The 16,367-nt window shown below is 33.9% G+C and overlaps 1 protein-coding gene across 2 annotated transcripts in view; it reads left to right on the top strand.

Moving 5' to 3' along the window:
• The window catches only part of LUZP2 (leucine zipper protein 2), a 527,801-nt gene extending 511,836 nt beyond the window's left edge, over nucleotides 1-15,965 (top strand). For both annotated transcript variants that reach the window (XM_051852030.3, XM_008268979.5), the window contains exons 11-12: nucleotides 11,242-11,319; nucleotides 12,258-15,965. In XM_051852030.3, the coding sequence (XP_051707990.1) occupies nucleotides 11,242-11,319; nucleotides 12,258-12,362 (183 nt within the window). In that variant the 3' untranslated portion in view covers nucleotides 12,363-15,965. The remainder of the gene's footprint in view (nucleotides 1-11,241; nucleotides 11,320-12,257) is intronic.
• Nucleotides 15,966-16,367: the final 402 nt, after the last annotated feature.

The raw sequence follows: 16,367 nt of genomic DNA, 5'->3' as shown, positions 1-16,367 counted from the left end.
GGTCAGGTTTTCATTGGCCCCTCAGTAATTTCTCTAACTCTGTCATAGTTGACATAGGTATGAGTATTCTTCTGCATACATTCTAGGAGACAAGTTAGCATATGGTTAAGTTTCCATGTGCCCAGATCTCTCGACTGATACACCCACTCTGTCCTGATGCTCAGGAGAGTGGTGGTGCCTTCCACTGGATAGAGTGAAGGATTGTGTTCAGCCAGGTAGGATTGTGTTCAGCCAGCATGAATCCAAGCTGAGTACCAGATGCACTCCTTTTCATCAACTGCAAGTGTAGATGTTAGTACATAATAGACATCTCCCCAGGTGAAAAGGTATGCTTTGGAGAGGCAAAAGAACTCCTTTTTATATTCAGATGGGTTTTCAGAAAAGGAGCTTAATTGTTCCTCAGTTTTGCTCATATCAGACAACAAGAAAGGGACATGAACCATGGGGGACTCTCTGGCCCTGCCACCTCCCTTAGGGAGAAAGTTCATGTTTGCCTGTGAATCTGAAACCAATTGGGGGCGGGGGGTGGGTTCCAGTGAGAAAGGGACATGGGTGGCCAGGGGAGACAGTGCTTGTGGTTGGTAGAGGGAGGCAAGGGAAGGGAGGAAAGAGATGGATGAGTCTTAATTGAGGTGGTGGTAAAGGATCCTATATAATCATAGAGGTGTTAGAGGAGAGTGGAGAGAGTTTGGGAGGGAGCTTCTGATAGAATCTGGGGGATGGAGAGGGAGTTGTTTCGGGAGAGTTGAGTGGTTTGGGAAGCGCACATGGTGAGGGTCAGTAAGAATGGGGCTCATTAGCTGTATCAAAGACATCTAGATTGAGTGGTGAGAAATTGTACCTATGATATACATGAAATCTATTCTTTTTATATTAATAAAATTTAGAAAGTCACTAGTATTAAATGTTTTTGCAGTAACACTAGTCAGAAATTTTTTCTCTACTTCCTTTTCTTTTGTTCTCTTAACCTTTCCTCTTGTTCCTCTCTGTGTGAGCATTGCATGACATGTCTCTGCAAGAGAAAAATGTGTAGTATCAATGGCAACTAACTGTACTTTGGTAATAATAATCACAATAATAATAAGAAGGTGTAAAAATTATTCTCTCTTAGTATCTATGCTGATTTTGGTGTATTATTTTACACTCAAATTAACTTTATAAAGAACCAGATTAATTGTATAGCAGAATGAACTGAGGCCATTAGAAAAATAATTTCACATTAGATGCATGAATGTCAGAGTTAAAACCTCAACAAAGTCCATTTACTCCAAGGAACTTTTAACCAACCACCACACAAAACTACCTTTGTAATACAATGTTGGAAGTGAGTTCAACAATTCTTAACTTCCTTACAGGCAGTTTGTTGGAATCTGGGGGAATATGCATCATCTTTGCAACACAGTAAGGCAACTCAATGAAGAAACCTCCCCTTTATGTTCTCACCAAGTGAATGCCTGTTTCAGTGAGGACTATGTTTAACAAGATTCTTATTATGGCACCATACCTGCAAGGTATAATTATTTGACCATTATCTCTGCTGCCTTTCTGAGAAACACTAAAAATTTTATGAACAATGTAATCCTAAAATTCCTATGTAGCACAGTAAAAGTAAATTTAAAAGCAAGGTTTCTACAGGAACAAAATATCAAAAACAATGGGAGTTGTCTTCCAGTAACATAATATTTTCCTTAATCTTGAAATTTAATATGTTTTCATTATTCAGGTGAGCAATGGTTTACCACAGAGGGTAGGATATACTTGCATTAATGAAATAATATACTCCATAAGAAATCCTATTGTACCTTCCTCATGACAATGACTTCAAATAATACTTCACACATAATCCACTTTAATGCCAAGTACATTATATCTTTGTTGCAGATTTGTAATGCATTTGTACATTATGAAATGTTGGTTCTAAAATTTCCGTTGTACATTTGAGTTACTGGGTGCTGATTGAAAACATAAGCCCCTTATTCAAAGGATGAGATGAAAACTTGGTAAAAAATATACATATATAATGACTCCATGTGGTTATGTAGAGGGGCCATGCAGGATCAAAGATTTAAGAAATTGTTAAAATCTCTGAGAAGAACTGAAGTAAATACAAGCATTTAAAATTAAAGTCAGTTTTCCCCAAATGTTGGCAACTTATAGAATCTCATTTTTCCAAATATATTTTGGAAAACCCTACACTATGCAGGTTACCCTCTGCGTGGATCATATTTTATAGCTTGATGTCATGCAGTTATTCCAATTTATTTTTAAAATACTGAATGTCAATATAAGAAAAGAAAAATCCGGCTTGTTTGTAATATTAAAACAAGAGCAAATATAATATTTCTAGGAATATGTAAGATTCCTATTCTAACTCACGCTAACATAACATGAAAAAAAATTGTCTTGTGTGGTGCAAAAGATTCTTGTATGCATTTGCCTAAAGTTCTGTGGAAAAAAAGTGTTAAGTTTTTGATGATTGACTTGATTTATGTTATTACAGTTATAATCTCACTCTTCCTTTATATTGTATGACTACATAAAAAAGGAATCGTGTATTAAACTTTTGAAACCCCTATCAAATATATCTATTTACTTGGAGATTACACATTAACCATTTACTTTCAAAAACACATCCAACTGTGATCTAAGAGTGATATATATAGTCCCCATCTTATGCTATAACGAGTACTCAAACAATATATTTCACTTTGTGTTTCTATGGGGGTGCAAACTGTTGAAATCCTTACTTAATGCATACTAAACTGATCCTCTGTAAAAAAAAAAAAAAAAAAAAAAAAAAAAGAAATTATCAATTCCCAACTTGACTCTCACTGGGATTAAACATGACAATAGGTCTGAAAAAAAAAATTTTTTCTCCTAGTAATTAAAATATTGTACTTTCAGATATGTCTCTCCATACACCAATGTGACACTCTCATGATTACTGCAATTTTATTATAAGACTTTAAATCAAGTAATATAAAGCCTTCAATTTTACATTTCTCCATTTTAAGTCCTCCCGGATTCCATATAAGTTTCAGAATTTGGTTATCAATTTCTATAAAACACCCTCCAGGTATTTTGATTGGGATTTCATTGAATCTATATTAATTTGGGATGAAGTGCCCTCAATAACACTGGGTCTTTGAATATATGCACATAGATATCTTTTTTTTTTAATTTTTGTACTTTTTTTTTTTTACCATTGTTTTCTTGTTCTCAGTGTGCAGGTCTTATATATCCTTGGCTAACTTCATCTTTAAAAATTTCACAGTTTTTAACACTATGGTAAATTATATTGGTCTTGGTTATCAGTTATTTGTTGCTAATACGAGCACATATAATTGATTTTGTACAATAACTAGATATTCTGCAAACTTGCTAAACTCTTGTAATTCTAGTAGCTATTTTGGTATATTCTGCAAGATTTTCTGCACATAAGATTACCTCTTCTAAAAGTTTGGGTAATTTTATTTCTTCCTTTTTATATTATATTATCTGTTATCTTTACTTGCTGCATTGTCTAGAACTCCCAGTACAATGTTGAATAAAAGTGGAAAGAACAGATATCCTTGCTTTAGTAGTTCTACTCTTTAGAAAAGGGCATTAGATATTTCACCTTTAAATATGGTATGCTACTGACTACAGATTATCTTAGATGTTATGTATGTGCTTGAAATTTTATCGTAAAGAGATTCTAAATTTTTTCAAATAGTATTATGCATCTATTGAGATGATCATGTAGTTCTTTTTCTCTTTGTGTCTGTTATTATTGTGAATGACATTAATTTTTTAATATTAAATAATTTTTAATCATTGAAATTAGCCTATGTGATTGTGGTATATTAACCACTTTATATATTGCTGATGGGATTTGTTAAGGTTTTGTTAAGAATTGTTGAATCATGATCTTCTGTATATAAAGAGAATCGAAAAATAATCTTGATGTGAATGGAAGGGGAGAGGGAGTGGGAAAGGGGAAGGTAGCGGGTGGGAGGGGTGTTATGGGGGGGAAGCCATTGTAATCCATAAGCTGTACTTTGGAAATTTATATTCATAAAATAAAAGTTAAAAAAAAAACACAATATTAGAAAACATGGATATGCTTAGGTAACTTAAAATGGTGTTAAGTGCTACTCTGTTGCATGCATTATACCTTACAGTTGGAACAAATTAGTGAGTCTGTCTAAAGGAAGATGGAAGAGGGAAATGATTAGCTATTTTTTTTACTTTTATTTAATGAATATAAATTTCCAAAGTACAGTTTATGGATTACAATGGCTTCCCCCCCATAACGTCCCTCCCACCCGCTACCCTCCCCTTTCCCACTCCCTCTCCCCCACCATTCACATCAAGATTCATTTTCGATTCTCTTTATATACAGAAGATCAGTTTAGCATACATTAAGTAAAGATTTCAACAGTTTGCTCCCACACGGAAACATAAAGTGAAAAATACTGTTTGAGTACTAGTTATAGCATTAAATCTCAATGTACAGCACACTAAGGACAAAGATCCTACATGAGGAGTAAGTGCACAGTGACTCCTGTTGTTGACTTAACAAATTGACACTCTTGTTTCCCCCCCCATAGCATCCCGCCCACCCACAACCCTCTCCTTTCCCACTCCCTCTCCCCTTCCATTCACATCAAGATTCATTTTCATTTCTCTTTATATACAGAAGATCAGTTTAGCATACATTAAGTAAAGATTTCAACAGTTTGCTCCCACACAGAAACATAAAGTGAAAAATACTGTTTGAGTACTAGTTATAGAATTAAATCTCAATGTACAGCACACTAAGGACAAAGATCCTACATGAGGAGTAAGTGCACAGTGACTCCTGTTGTTGACTTAACAAATTGACACTCTTGTTTATGGTATCAGTAATCACCCTAGGCTCTTGTCATGAGCTGCCAAGGCTATGGAAGCCCCCTGAGTTCACTGACTCTGATCATATTTAGACAAGGCCATGGTCAAAGTGGAAGTTCTCTCCTCCCTTCAGAGAAAGGTACCTCCTTCTTTGATGACCCGTTCTTTCCACTGGGATCTCACTCGCGGATATCTTTCATTTTTTTTTTTTTTTCCAGAGTGTCTTGGCTTTCCATGCCTGAAACACTCTCATGGGCTTTTCAGCTGGAGCCGCAGACCTTAAGGGCTGATTCTGAGGCCAGAGTGCTGTTTAGGACATCTGCCATTCTATGGGTCTGCTGTGTATCTCACTTCCCATGTTGGATCGTTCTCTCCCTTTTTTATTCTATCAGCTAGTATTTGCAGACACTATTTTTGTTTATGTGATCCCTTTGGTTCTTAGTCCTATCATTATGATTCATTGTGAACAGAAATTGATCACTGGGACTAGTGAGATGGCATTGGTACATGCCACCTCGATGGGATTGAATTCTAATCCCCTGGTATGTTTCTAAATCTACCGTTTGAGATAAGTCAGCTTGAGCATGTCCCGAATTGCACATCTCTTCCCTCTCTTATTCCCACTCTTATATTTAACAGCAATCACTTTTCAGTTAAGTTTCAGCACTTAAGAAGAATTGTGTATTGATTACAGTTTTCAACCAAAAGTATTAAGTAGAACAAACAAAAAAGATACTAAGAGGGAAAACATATTAAACTGCTCATCAACAGTCAGGGTGAGGGCTGATCAAGTCATCGTTTCTCATAGTGTTCATTTCACTTTAACAGGTTTCCTTTTTGGTGCTCAGTTAGTTGTCACCTATCAAGGAAAACAAGTGGTATTTGTCCCTTTGCGATTGGCTTATTTCACTCAGCATAATGTTTTCCAAATTCCTAACAGGGATCACTTTTCAGTTAAAATTTAAACACCTAAGAATAATTGTGTGTTAATTACAGAGTTCAACCAATGGTACTAGAACAAAAAAAAATACTAAAATGGATAAAGTATTACATTGTACATCAACCGTCTGGACAAGAGTTGATCAAGTCACTGTTTCTCATAGTGTGCATTTCATTTCAACAAGTTTCCCCTTTGGTGCTCAGTTAGTTGTCGCTGATCAGGGAGAACATATGATATTTGTCCCTTTGGGACTGGCTTATTTCACTCAGCATGATGTTTTCCAAATTCCTCCATCTTGTTGCAAATGTCCAGGTTTTGTTTTATTTGACTGCTGTATAGTATTCTATAGAGTGCATGTCCCATAATTTCTTTATCTAGTCTTCTGTTGATGGGCATTTGGGTTGGTTCCAGGTCTTAGCTATTGTGAATTGAGCTGCAATAAACATTAATGTGCAGACAGCTTGTTTGTTTGCCAATTTCATTTCCTTTGGGTAAATTCCAAGGAGTGGGATGTCTGGTTTGAATGCTAGGGTTACATTCAGGTTTCTGAGGAATCTCCAGACTGACTTCCATAGTGGCTTAACCAATATGCATTCCCACCAAGAGTGGGTTAGTGTCCCTTTTTCCCCACATCCTCTCCAGCATCTATTGTTGGTAGATTTCTGAATGTGAGCCATTCTAACTGGGGTGAGGTGCAACCTCATTGTGGTTTTGATTTGCATTTCCCTTATTGCTAGTGATCTTGAACATTTTTTCATGTGTCTGTTGGCCATTTGGATTTCCTCTTTTGTAAAATGTCTATTGAGGTCCTTGGCCCATCTCTTAAGTGGGTTGTTTGTTTTGATGATGTGGAGTTTCTTGATTTCTTTGTAGATTCTGGTGTTCAACCCTTTATCAGTTGCATAGTTTGCAAATATATTTGCCCAATCTGTTGGTTGTCTCTTCACTTTCCTGACTGTTTCTTTTGCATTACAGAAACTTCTCAATTTGATGCAATCCCAAATGTTAATTTTGGCTTTGACTGCCTGTGCTTCTGGGGTGTTTTCCAAGAAGTCATTGCCGGTACCTATATCTTGCAGGGTTTTTCCAATGCTCTCTAATAATTTGACGGTGTCAGGTCGTAGATTTAAGTCTTTAATCAATGTTGAGTGAATTTTTGTGTAATGTGAAAGGTAGGGGTCTTGCTTCATGATTCTGCACGTGGAAATCCAGTTTTCCCAGCACCATTTATTGAATAGACTGTCCTTACTCCAGGGATTGGTTTTGGATCCTTGATCAAATATGAGTTGGCTGTAGATGTTTGGATTGATTTCTGGTGTTTCAATTCTGTTCCATTGGTCTATTCATCTGTTTCTGTACCAGTACCATGCTGTTTTGATAACAACTGCCCTGTAGTATGTCCTGAAATCTGGTATTGTTATGCCTCCAGCTTTATTTTTGTTGTACAAGATTGCTTTAGCTATTGGAGGTCTCCTGTGTCTCCATATAAATTTCAGCATCATTTTTTCCAGATCTGAGAAGAAGGTTTTTGGTATCTTGATTGGTATTGCATTGAATCTATAAATTGCTTTTGGGAGAATGGGCATTTTGATAATATTGATTCTTCCAATCCATGAGCATGGAAGATTTTTTCATTTTTTGGTATCCTCTTCTATTTCTTTCTTTAAGGTTTTGTAATTTTCATCATAGAGATCTTTAATGTCCTTGGTTAAGTTTATTCCAAGGTATTTGATTGTTTTGTAGCTATTGTGAATGAGATTGATCTTAGAAGTTCTTCCTCAGCCATGGCATTGCCTGTGTATACAAAGGCTGTTGATTTTTGTGCATTGATTTTATACCCTGCTACTTTGCCAAAATCTTCTATGAGTTCCAATAGTCTCTTAGTAGAGTTCTTTGGGTCCCCTAAATAAAGAATCATATCATCTGCAAAGAGGGATAGTTTGAGTTCTTCCTTCCCAATTTGTATCCCTTTAATTTCTTTTTCTTGCCTAATAGCTCTGGCTAGAACCTCCAGAACTATATTGAATAGCAGTGGTGATAGTGATGATTAGCTATTTTTTAAAGTCTCACAGTGAATAAAGAATTTTATTAAGGTTGATGGCACACATTTAGACAGAGTAAAGTTACATGTAGAGTGTTCAGTGAAAAGCAATGTAATGTGAGAATAGAGAACATGTAAAAACAATTTTGCTCTAAATTCTAATTGGAGTGTTTTTAATCTATTACATTATCTCTTTTGAGATTCATTCACTCATTTTAGAGTGCCTTAGTGTGAAACCAGAGTAGGTCTCCACTCTATATTTGAACCAAAGGAAAGAGATTCACTTGTGTAATTTCATTTATCCAGTGGCCATTCATTATTAGACTAAAACCTTGTTACACATGGAAAAGATTATAGCAATCTCCATGCTATCTTCCATGATGGCTGTACTAGCTTAGATTCCCCTCAACAATGTTTTAATAAAGTATGCTTTTCTTTGCATCTTCACCAGCATTTCTTTTTTAATTCCTGTATGTTAGCCTTGCTAACTGGGGTGGGGTGAAAACTCACTGTGTTTTTATTTGCATTTCCATAATGGCTAGTCATTCTGAGCATTTTTCTCCTGTTTCTGTTCACCATTTAATAGAGATTCTTCAGAAATCTGACAACAGATCTGTATGACCCAGCCAACCCATTCCTGGGCGTATACCTAAAGGAAATGAACTCAGCATATTAACTAGTTATCTGTAACTCCATGTTTATAGCAGCTCATTTCACAATAGTTAATATATGCAATCAACCTAGATGCCCATCATTTGATGACTAGATAAGATACTGTGGTGTATATACACAATGCAATAGTACTCAGACATAAAAAAAAAAAATGAATCCTGTCACACCAAAGTGGTTACAACTGGAGACCATTATGCTTAGTGAAATAATCCAGATACAAAAAGATAAATATGTGCCTTTTCTGATTACGGTAGCTAATTTATAGGGTACAAAAACAAAAACCTCAATGCATAAGAGTGAAATTGACATCTTGTGATTTCATTATTTTTTATAGCCCTTGTGAGTATTCCTGCAGATCAATGGTCTTTCTACTTTTTTATTGCTGAACAATATGTAGAGGAGAATTAAGCCTGTGATAATAAAGAGAAAAGTCAATGATTAAAATAAGTCTACTTGATGTAGTTTTGTGTTATTTCTATTTTCTTTATATTTTCATGTGTCCAAATTTTTTTGTTAATGGACGCTTTATAATTAGACGAATTGAAAGACATTGGAAAATATTTGAATTAATCAGGTTTGTTACTTTCCTTTTAGGAAAAAGTTAAAAATCAGCTTACACACCGTAAACATGCCTTTTATACTAATTTTGTCATTTGATTTTGTGGCACTCCTTGCTATAAAATTGCTTATCTGGATATTAAAATGTTCAGGCATTTGCTTGAGTGAGTGTTTGTGTTTTTTCTGCTGACTTCTATAAAAAAAAATGATACTGAGATATTTCTGTAATACTTCCTATTTGCCATTCACTGGTTTGGGAAGTTTGTCATGTGAAAGTAGAATTTCATGCAGTTGCCTACCAGGATTTCCTGTATTAGATGTGTTTAAGGAGATCAATGGTCTGTGTTCTTTTAGGAGCATCAATATTGTAAGCCTTAAAGCAATACAAATAATATGATCACAAATCCTCTTATTAACAGTTTAATTTAAAATTTTCTGTTTGCTTAATTTATCATTCTAATCTGAAATTGCCTGCAATTTGACAAGTCTATAGTAGATATCAAATTGTCTTTCAGTATTAAATACCCATCTGGGCACAATTAAATGATTTCTGTTATTTCTCACCCTATCAATTTCATAGCTATACTTTTAGTTTTTAGGAAAAAAAATCTTTAATTTGGCCATACATCTCAATAAGATGTTTTAATATCAAAAACAGCGACAATTTCCAAAGAAATACTCATCACCTTATAATTAGAACTTCACACATATAAGTTTATAAATGTAAGGATACTTCCAAAGGTTCAGGGGAAAAAAAATGGATTGAAAAGATGAGTACTTTGATGTAAAAAACTTTGAAATCAATGTATTTTTTATAATTTTATGTTACATCATATTTGTTACTTTCCAATATATATTCTGCTACTGGCAAAGGGGGTAGAATTGTGCAGTATAGCTATGTCTAAAAGATGCCAAAGAGTTTAGATACAAAATCACTTAAAATGAATGTCAGAAAAACTTTAATGTAAACAACTGGCGAATTGAATACCTCAATTTGTAAGGAGTTTATGGTATCACAATGCAACAATACTTAAACAATTAAATAAATAGACATGTTTCTGGTTTAAATCTATATTAAAATAATTCAAATAAGACAGTTATTGGTTAAGCTTATTTCTATCTTATTAAAAATGTAGAAAATAATTGGTGGAAGAATTTCACATCATGCTATTGGTAAAATTATATTTGTATTTTTAGGCTGAAAATTTGTTTTAAGTTTAAGGATATTATAATGAAATTTATACATAATTTCAAATTTTGTCATTATTCCCATTGGAAAATAATAAAGAGATAAGAACAAAAAAGAAGAAAATGCAAGTATGTTATTGCAAAAATTAAAAGAAAATAAGAAAGGAGAAGGGAAGAAGGAAAGGAGGGAGGGAAAGTATCATTATATTTGGAATGGTATACGTGAAATGCATAAAATGTGTTCTCTTTATATTAATAAAAAGTAAAAGATTACAGGAAATCACACACAAGAAAATTCAAATTCTTACATAAAATAATTTTTGTGGTTACTTTACTAGTATGTTTATAATAAACAGGGAGAAGGGAAGGAAAGGAGGCAGGGAGGAAGAAAGGGGGGGTAGAGGGAAAATTTAATACTGTAATCCTGGTGAAAATGTAAATGAAGACTAGTTAGAATACTTTTTCAAGGCCCACATTCCATCTTCCACAAAATTGGTAAGGCTAATAAAATGAGATTTCTTCACTACTAAAAAATGGGAACTTAGTTCCAAAATTATTATTTTAAATATATATTGAGAATTTTTTGCTGGAGAGATTTATGATCATATTCTTTGCTTTGCTTCATGGCTTGCAATATTAATGCTCCTACAAGTGCTCAGACTATTGTCATATTTAAATCTTAAAGTCTGGATGTATCATGAAAAGTTTTATAATTCTCTAATTATGTTAACTTTTTTCTGAGTAAGAACTTTCAGTAGGAATTTAGCTTGTAGCAACTGACTGCCATAAGGACTGATGAGATCCCAAAACCAACTTAGAATTCTTGATCTCGCCTTGTAATCTTGCTCATGTTATGAGCCAATCCTTTCGGCTTGCATCAAGAGATGGAACTGTCTCTCTGGGAGAGGTTCAAAGGCATTTTTCTATCTCCTTTATTTGACTGACCTATTTTTCTATTTCTCTTTTGTAGGCGGGCAGAAACTGTTCCTTGAAGCACAGAGAGAATCCCACAAGTAATGCCACTGCAGAATCAGAGCCTGCCCCACAGGTATTCGGCTTGTTTGTCTGTTTTAGTTTGAGTATGTCAAAAAGCACTTTTTAGATCCATTGGGTCCATTGCTTTTCTCTTGCTGAAGCTCAAGCAGAATGATTTACTGGCTAACATAAAATAATACCTTCACCTGTGCACTTTAGCATTTCTGTACTGGCCACTAAGCTTTTGGCCTAATTATATGAGGTCCTCAGAAGACCAACTGTGAGGGTGCCTGTCTCATTTCCCCACATCTCTCTATCAAGATATAACATAGAAATAGACAACAAAAAATCAATTATTCAGCTTTATTCAACTTAGTACAATGTTTTGCAATGTTTAGGCTAAGATTAATCAGAGTTGTATGATTTGGTTAGATTTTTTTTCAAAGTAGTTTTTTTCTAAGATTTATTTATTTATTTGAAAGGTGATGTCACGGAGAAAGAGAGGCAGAGGCAGAGAAAGAAAAAGTTTTCTGTCCGCTAGTTAACTCTCCAAATGGTTGCAATACCCATGGCTGGGCTTGTCCAAAGCCAGGAGCCAAGGGCTTCTTCTAGGTCTCCTATGTGGTGCAGGGGTCCAAGTACTTGGGCCATTTTCTGCTGCCTTCTCAGGCACATAGCAGGTGTCTGGATCAAAAGTGGAGCAGCAGGGACAAGAACTGGTGACCATATGGGATGCCAGTGCTGCAGACAGCTGCTTAAACCACTGCACCACAGTGCTGGTCCCTCAGAACAATTTTGGGGTATCTTTCCACTTTTGGACAAGATATTTTAATGTACGTGCATGAAATACAAGTAGCTTCTTTGTGTTTGCACATTTGTATCTGACATTATTTTCCCTAAGATATTTTTTTGAGTTATAAATTTGCATTACTATTGCCAAGAGTTTAGATTTTCACCTTAAAACTCATTTATCTTGACTCTTCTAATGATGTTTTCTGTATTGTTTGACAGAAACTACAAATGCCTCCTTGTTCTGAATGTGAAGTGAAAAAAGGTCCCAAAAAACAACTGAACAATTTTGAAGGCATGGCAACTAGAGAAGAAAAAATACTGTAAATATCAAGAAACTGTGTTAAAGATACCCACTTGCGACCGTATTCATACTCTTTTTAGACCACAGTCTTGATGGAAATACTGTTTCTAAAGCATGCAACTTTTCCACAGTTTTATGTAACTTTTTAATCTACAAATTTTCCAAAAGATTCCAGGCCAATTATGATCCTTAAGCAATAACCTAATTGAAATGGATATCCACAGTCATAAGAGCTTCATTGTCATCGATAGATTATCCAGTAACGTTGGTCTGTTTGGAAATCAAATGCAATGTCACACTTAATTCTTTTCGAATATTTGGATACCTAATACTCCTATGACCTAATTGTTGAAATCAGCTGGAGGGTAATAAAATGTTATGAGTGCTCAGCATTTTTAGAATTGAAGCTGCACTCAGGTATGAACATTGTTCATATTAGCCACTTGAATAACTTTCCTCAAGGTTGCAAGTTTTATTAGCATGGACCTTTTTTGTAGTGTTTATTTCTTCTATTATTTTGAACCAATAATTTTGTCAAGTAAAGTCTGTCAGACATTTAGTTAACACAACACATTAAATATGATGTGGACAAAATATTTGATTAAATTTGTGACACAAATAAATAATTTTTTGCATTCTCTAGACATATCCCTTATGTAGGTCCACTGGAATTACTCCAGGTAAAGAATTAAGTTGTTCAAAATGTTTGGCATGATATTTGGTACAAATTCAGATAGTAGAATGTGAGATGAGAGAATAATTCTAAAATGTGGATATACAATCAGGTAATATGCATTTCAAAATGAGTATTTGATGAGAGGAAAGTATCCATGTAGAGCCAAAGAACCCAGATGCATATTTTTGTGAAAGACAATGCTTTATTAAAACAAAGGATTAGCTATCCTAATCCTTGAAACTGGGGTTCTTTATAGGAATATCACTAATCAAATACATGCATTCATGAATAAACTGAACATATCTCACAAACAGGAGAATTAAAACTCAAATATCTCATTGATATTTTGATACAGCACAAAACTTGCAGACTCAAATCAATGGCATAAATCAACATGGAGGTTGTCTATATCAAATATATTTACCCATATTTTTTAGAGTGATTTTGAGAGTGCAGAAAACATATAAAATCATTGATTTTACAGATTGGATTTCATAAGTTTCAATGACTCCAATCTGAGCAATGGATCCTCAAAGATAGTTAGTAAAAAATACACTAAATTAAATATGTAACCAATAGACAAATTTACTGGGATATTCTGACACACTTTTAATCACAAGGACATACTCAAAGAAATTTACTGTTTTTGAGAATTGGGAAATATCATCAATAGTAAAAGTAGTGCTATGGTATAGAAATGGAACCATTCTATTTTCAGAGTAATTGAGTTTCATTTATAAGAATGTTTCCTTCAATATTCTATCTGAGAAAGAAAGAGAATTAGCTGTATAAATGGTCCAGAGTTTTCAGATGAAGTGACCAGGATAAATTAAAGCTATTAAGGTCTGAAGTTCCTGCTGATTAGTTCCCATTTCTTTAAAAAACAATCTAAATAATGGAATGTAACTAGTCTCCCACGTCCTGTTTTATGTAATTTTTCCTCTGAACAAGGGATTGCTAACCATCTGCAAAGATTTATGAAGATGAAATAGATAATTTAGTTTTATTTAGATTCACGTTCTCACTGCTACCCTGCACCTGAATTTCTCTCCTAGGGCCTATTGATCTTGTGGAAAGTTACTCACCATTTCATCTTAACACAGCAGGTTTTGAGGTATCATTAAACCTAAATAAACAAAGAATCAGGCTGATATTTTCTGAAATTACTTTCATATATAACACTGTAAAATGATAATTTGGATTAATATCAATCAAGTTTGAACAGCTTCATTTTCTAATACTTCATTTTCTCTGTCTTGTGAATTCTTATATGACACATTTATCAATTTATTTTTATTATTTCTGTGCATGATCAAATGGATGTTGGATCACCATATTGTATTTTAATTTCTTTAAAATATATAGCATTATTATTCACCTTCTAGCGTTTACTGTAGTATATTTACTGTCTCATTTTCCCTATCTCCTACAAAAAACAAAAATAATGCATTATCACAGGACATCTCGATAAACATATTTAAGAAACATTTTACAAATTCCTTTTGATGGTTAATACAGAATTCTTTTCAAATATGCTCTGTGACTATACTTTACTGAATGTATTTTGTGTCACTCAACTTTTAATTGGTGAGTTAGGAACCAAGAGCTCCACAATGTTTTACTTACATGTATGATTTTTACCTGTAAGAGAAGTGTCGTTTCTTATCATTTTAATTAAATTGTTTCAGTAACAATTGCTTGTGAAAAGCTAACATTTAAAACTTAATGTGGAAGAAAACATTAACAAAATTTTTGACTATAGATTGTGCAATTCTATTAGATAGCTCTAATGATAAATAGTGGAAAATTACTTAAATTTTGCAAAATATGAATTTCTTCCTATTGAGAAAAAGAAAACATATTTTCAGTAGGATAATGTGTTTTAAAATAGGTGTTATCAAAGTTAACAAAAATTAATATTGGTAGTTGTTCTGAAATGTGCATCTATGCTATGTGTCTGCTTGTAAGTTAGAAATTTGTTTTAGAATTTTTGTTTCTTTTTTTGTGCATTAACTATGTAAGTTGAAGCAGTGTCTAAATTGTATAAAACTGAATGAATGCTGACTGTGTCAATTCAATTCCAACATGTTCAAAGGAAAAGTGAATTATTCATTCACTCTACCTAATATGATTTCTGTGTAATCTGAAACATCTGAACTGGAAATATTAGATGGATGTTTTCAATTCTTTAATCAGCTATTTAGCATCACAGTGCTGTTTCTGACATGATTCTGTTTCATAAAACATGCTCAATTTCAACTCTAAAACAGATATGTGTGAAAGAGGCATTTCCTGTTTTAGATGGACAATGTGGATAGCTGGACTAAAACAATTATTTGTGAACTTTGCTATAATGGAATCCTTTATTTTTATAGCTCAGGTACTGTAATTAGCACTGATTGCAGCAGGGACTGAACTAATTATTGACACTATAGAGCAGAGTGAGCTGGTCAGATCTGGAGAACAAAGAGAAAATATACTTGTTTACTTAGGGGGACATTTTCTTAGTCATGTATATTGTCTTAAATTTTCTCCGAACTATGTATCCATCTGGATTGTGTTATATGATATAAATGGTCAAGTGATGCAGAATAAAAGGTGCTGAAAGATGACCTATTTTTGTTCACTGAAGGTTTGCAAGATGGGGGTTTGGCCTAGCAGTCAAGAGGCCCACAACCCATATTTGAGTGCTGGACTTAAGGCCTGGCTCTGGCTTGCAACTCCAGCTTCTTAAGAATGCAGACTCCAGGGAGTAGTAGTGATGGCCTAAGTAATTGGATTCCTGACACCCATGTATGAGAAATGGATTAAGTCCTAGGCTCCCAGTCCTGGATTTTGCAGGCATCAGGGAAGGAACCAATAGGGTTCTCTTTCTCTCTGTCTAGCTCTCTATCCTTATATTTCTTAGTTTCTCAATAAAATAATAAATAAATGTTTGTTTCCAAAATAAGAATGTATACTGTCTTATATAAGTTAGTTAAAAAAGCAGCTGTTAACATTATAAACAGTGCTTGCTTGTATGTACTAAGACTGAAGAAGTTTTTTGAAATGTAATCCTGGTTATTTATTTAATCTCTTTTTGCCAATGCCTTCAATATACTTCAGCTTATTTAAAGCATTTTTTCTTTTCTAATAGATTTTCATGGTGGCAGGGGTTTTGAATTTTTAAAAATTTAAATATTTACTTTTAATGAGCAAATGAGTATTATATATATTTAAGCAGTGTAATGTATTGTTTTGATATAGGTACAAATTTTGAAATGATTTTGTCAGGCTAATTAACATATCTATAATCCTACAAAATAGTCTCTGGTGCTTATAACTAGCTGCCTCATAAAGGTGTTCAAATATT

This window comes from Oryctolagus cuniculus, chromosome 1 (assembly GCF_051225735.1).
Source record: "Oryctolagus cuniculus isolate XC-2025 breed Fujian yellow rabbit chromosome 1, ASM5122573v1, whole genome shotgun sequence".
Classification (NCBI taxonomy): domain Eukaryota; kingdom Metazoa; phylum Chordata; class Mammalia; order Lagomorpha; family Leporidae; genus Oryctolagus; species Oryctolagus cuniculus.
Note: the sequence above shows the minus strand (reverse complement) of the source record. Positions and strands in the feature narration are given on the sequence as shown.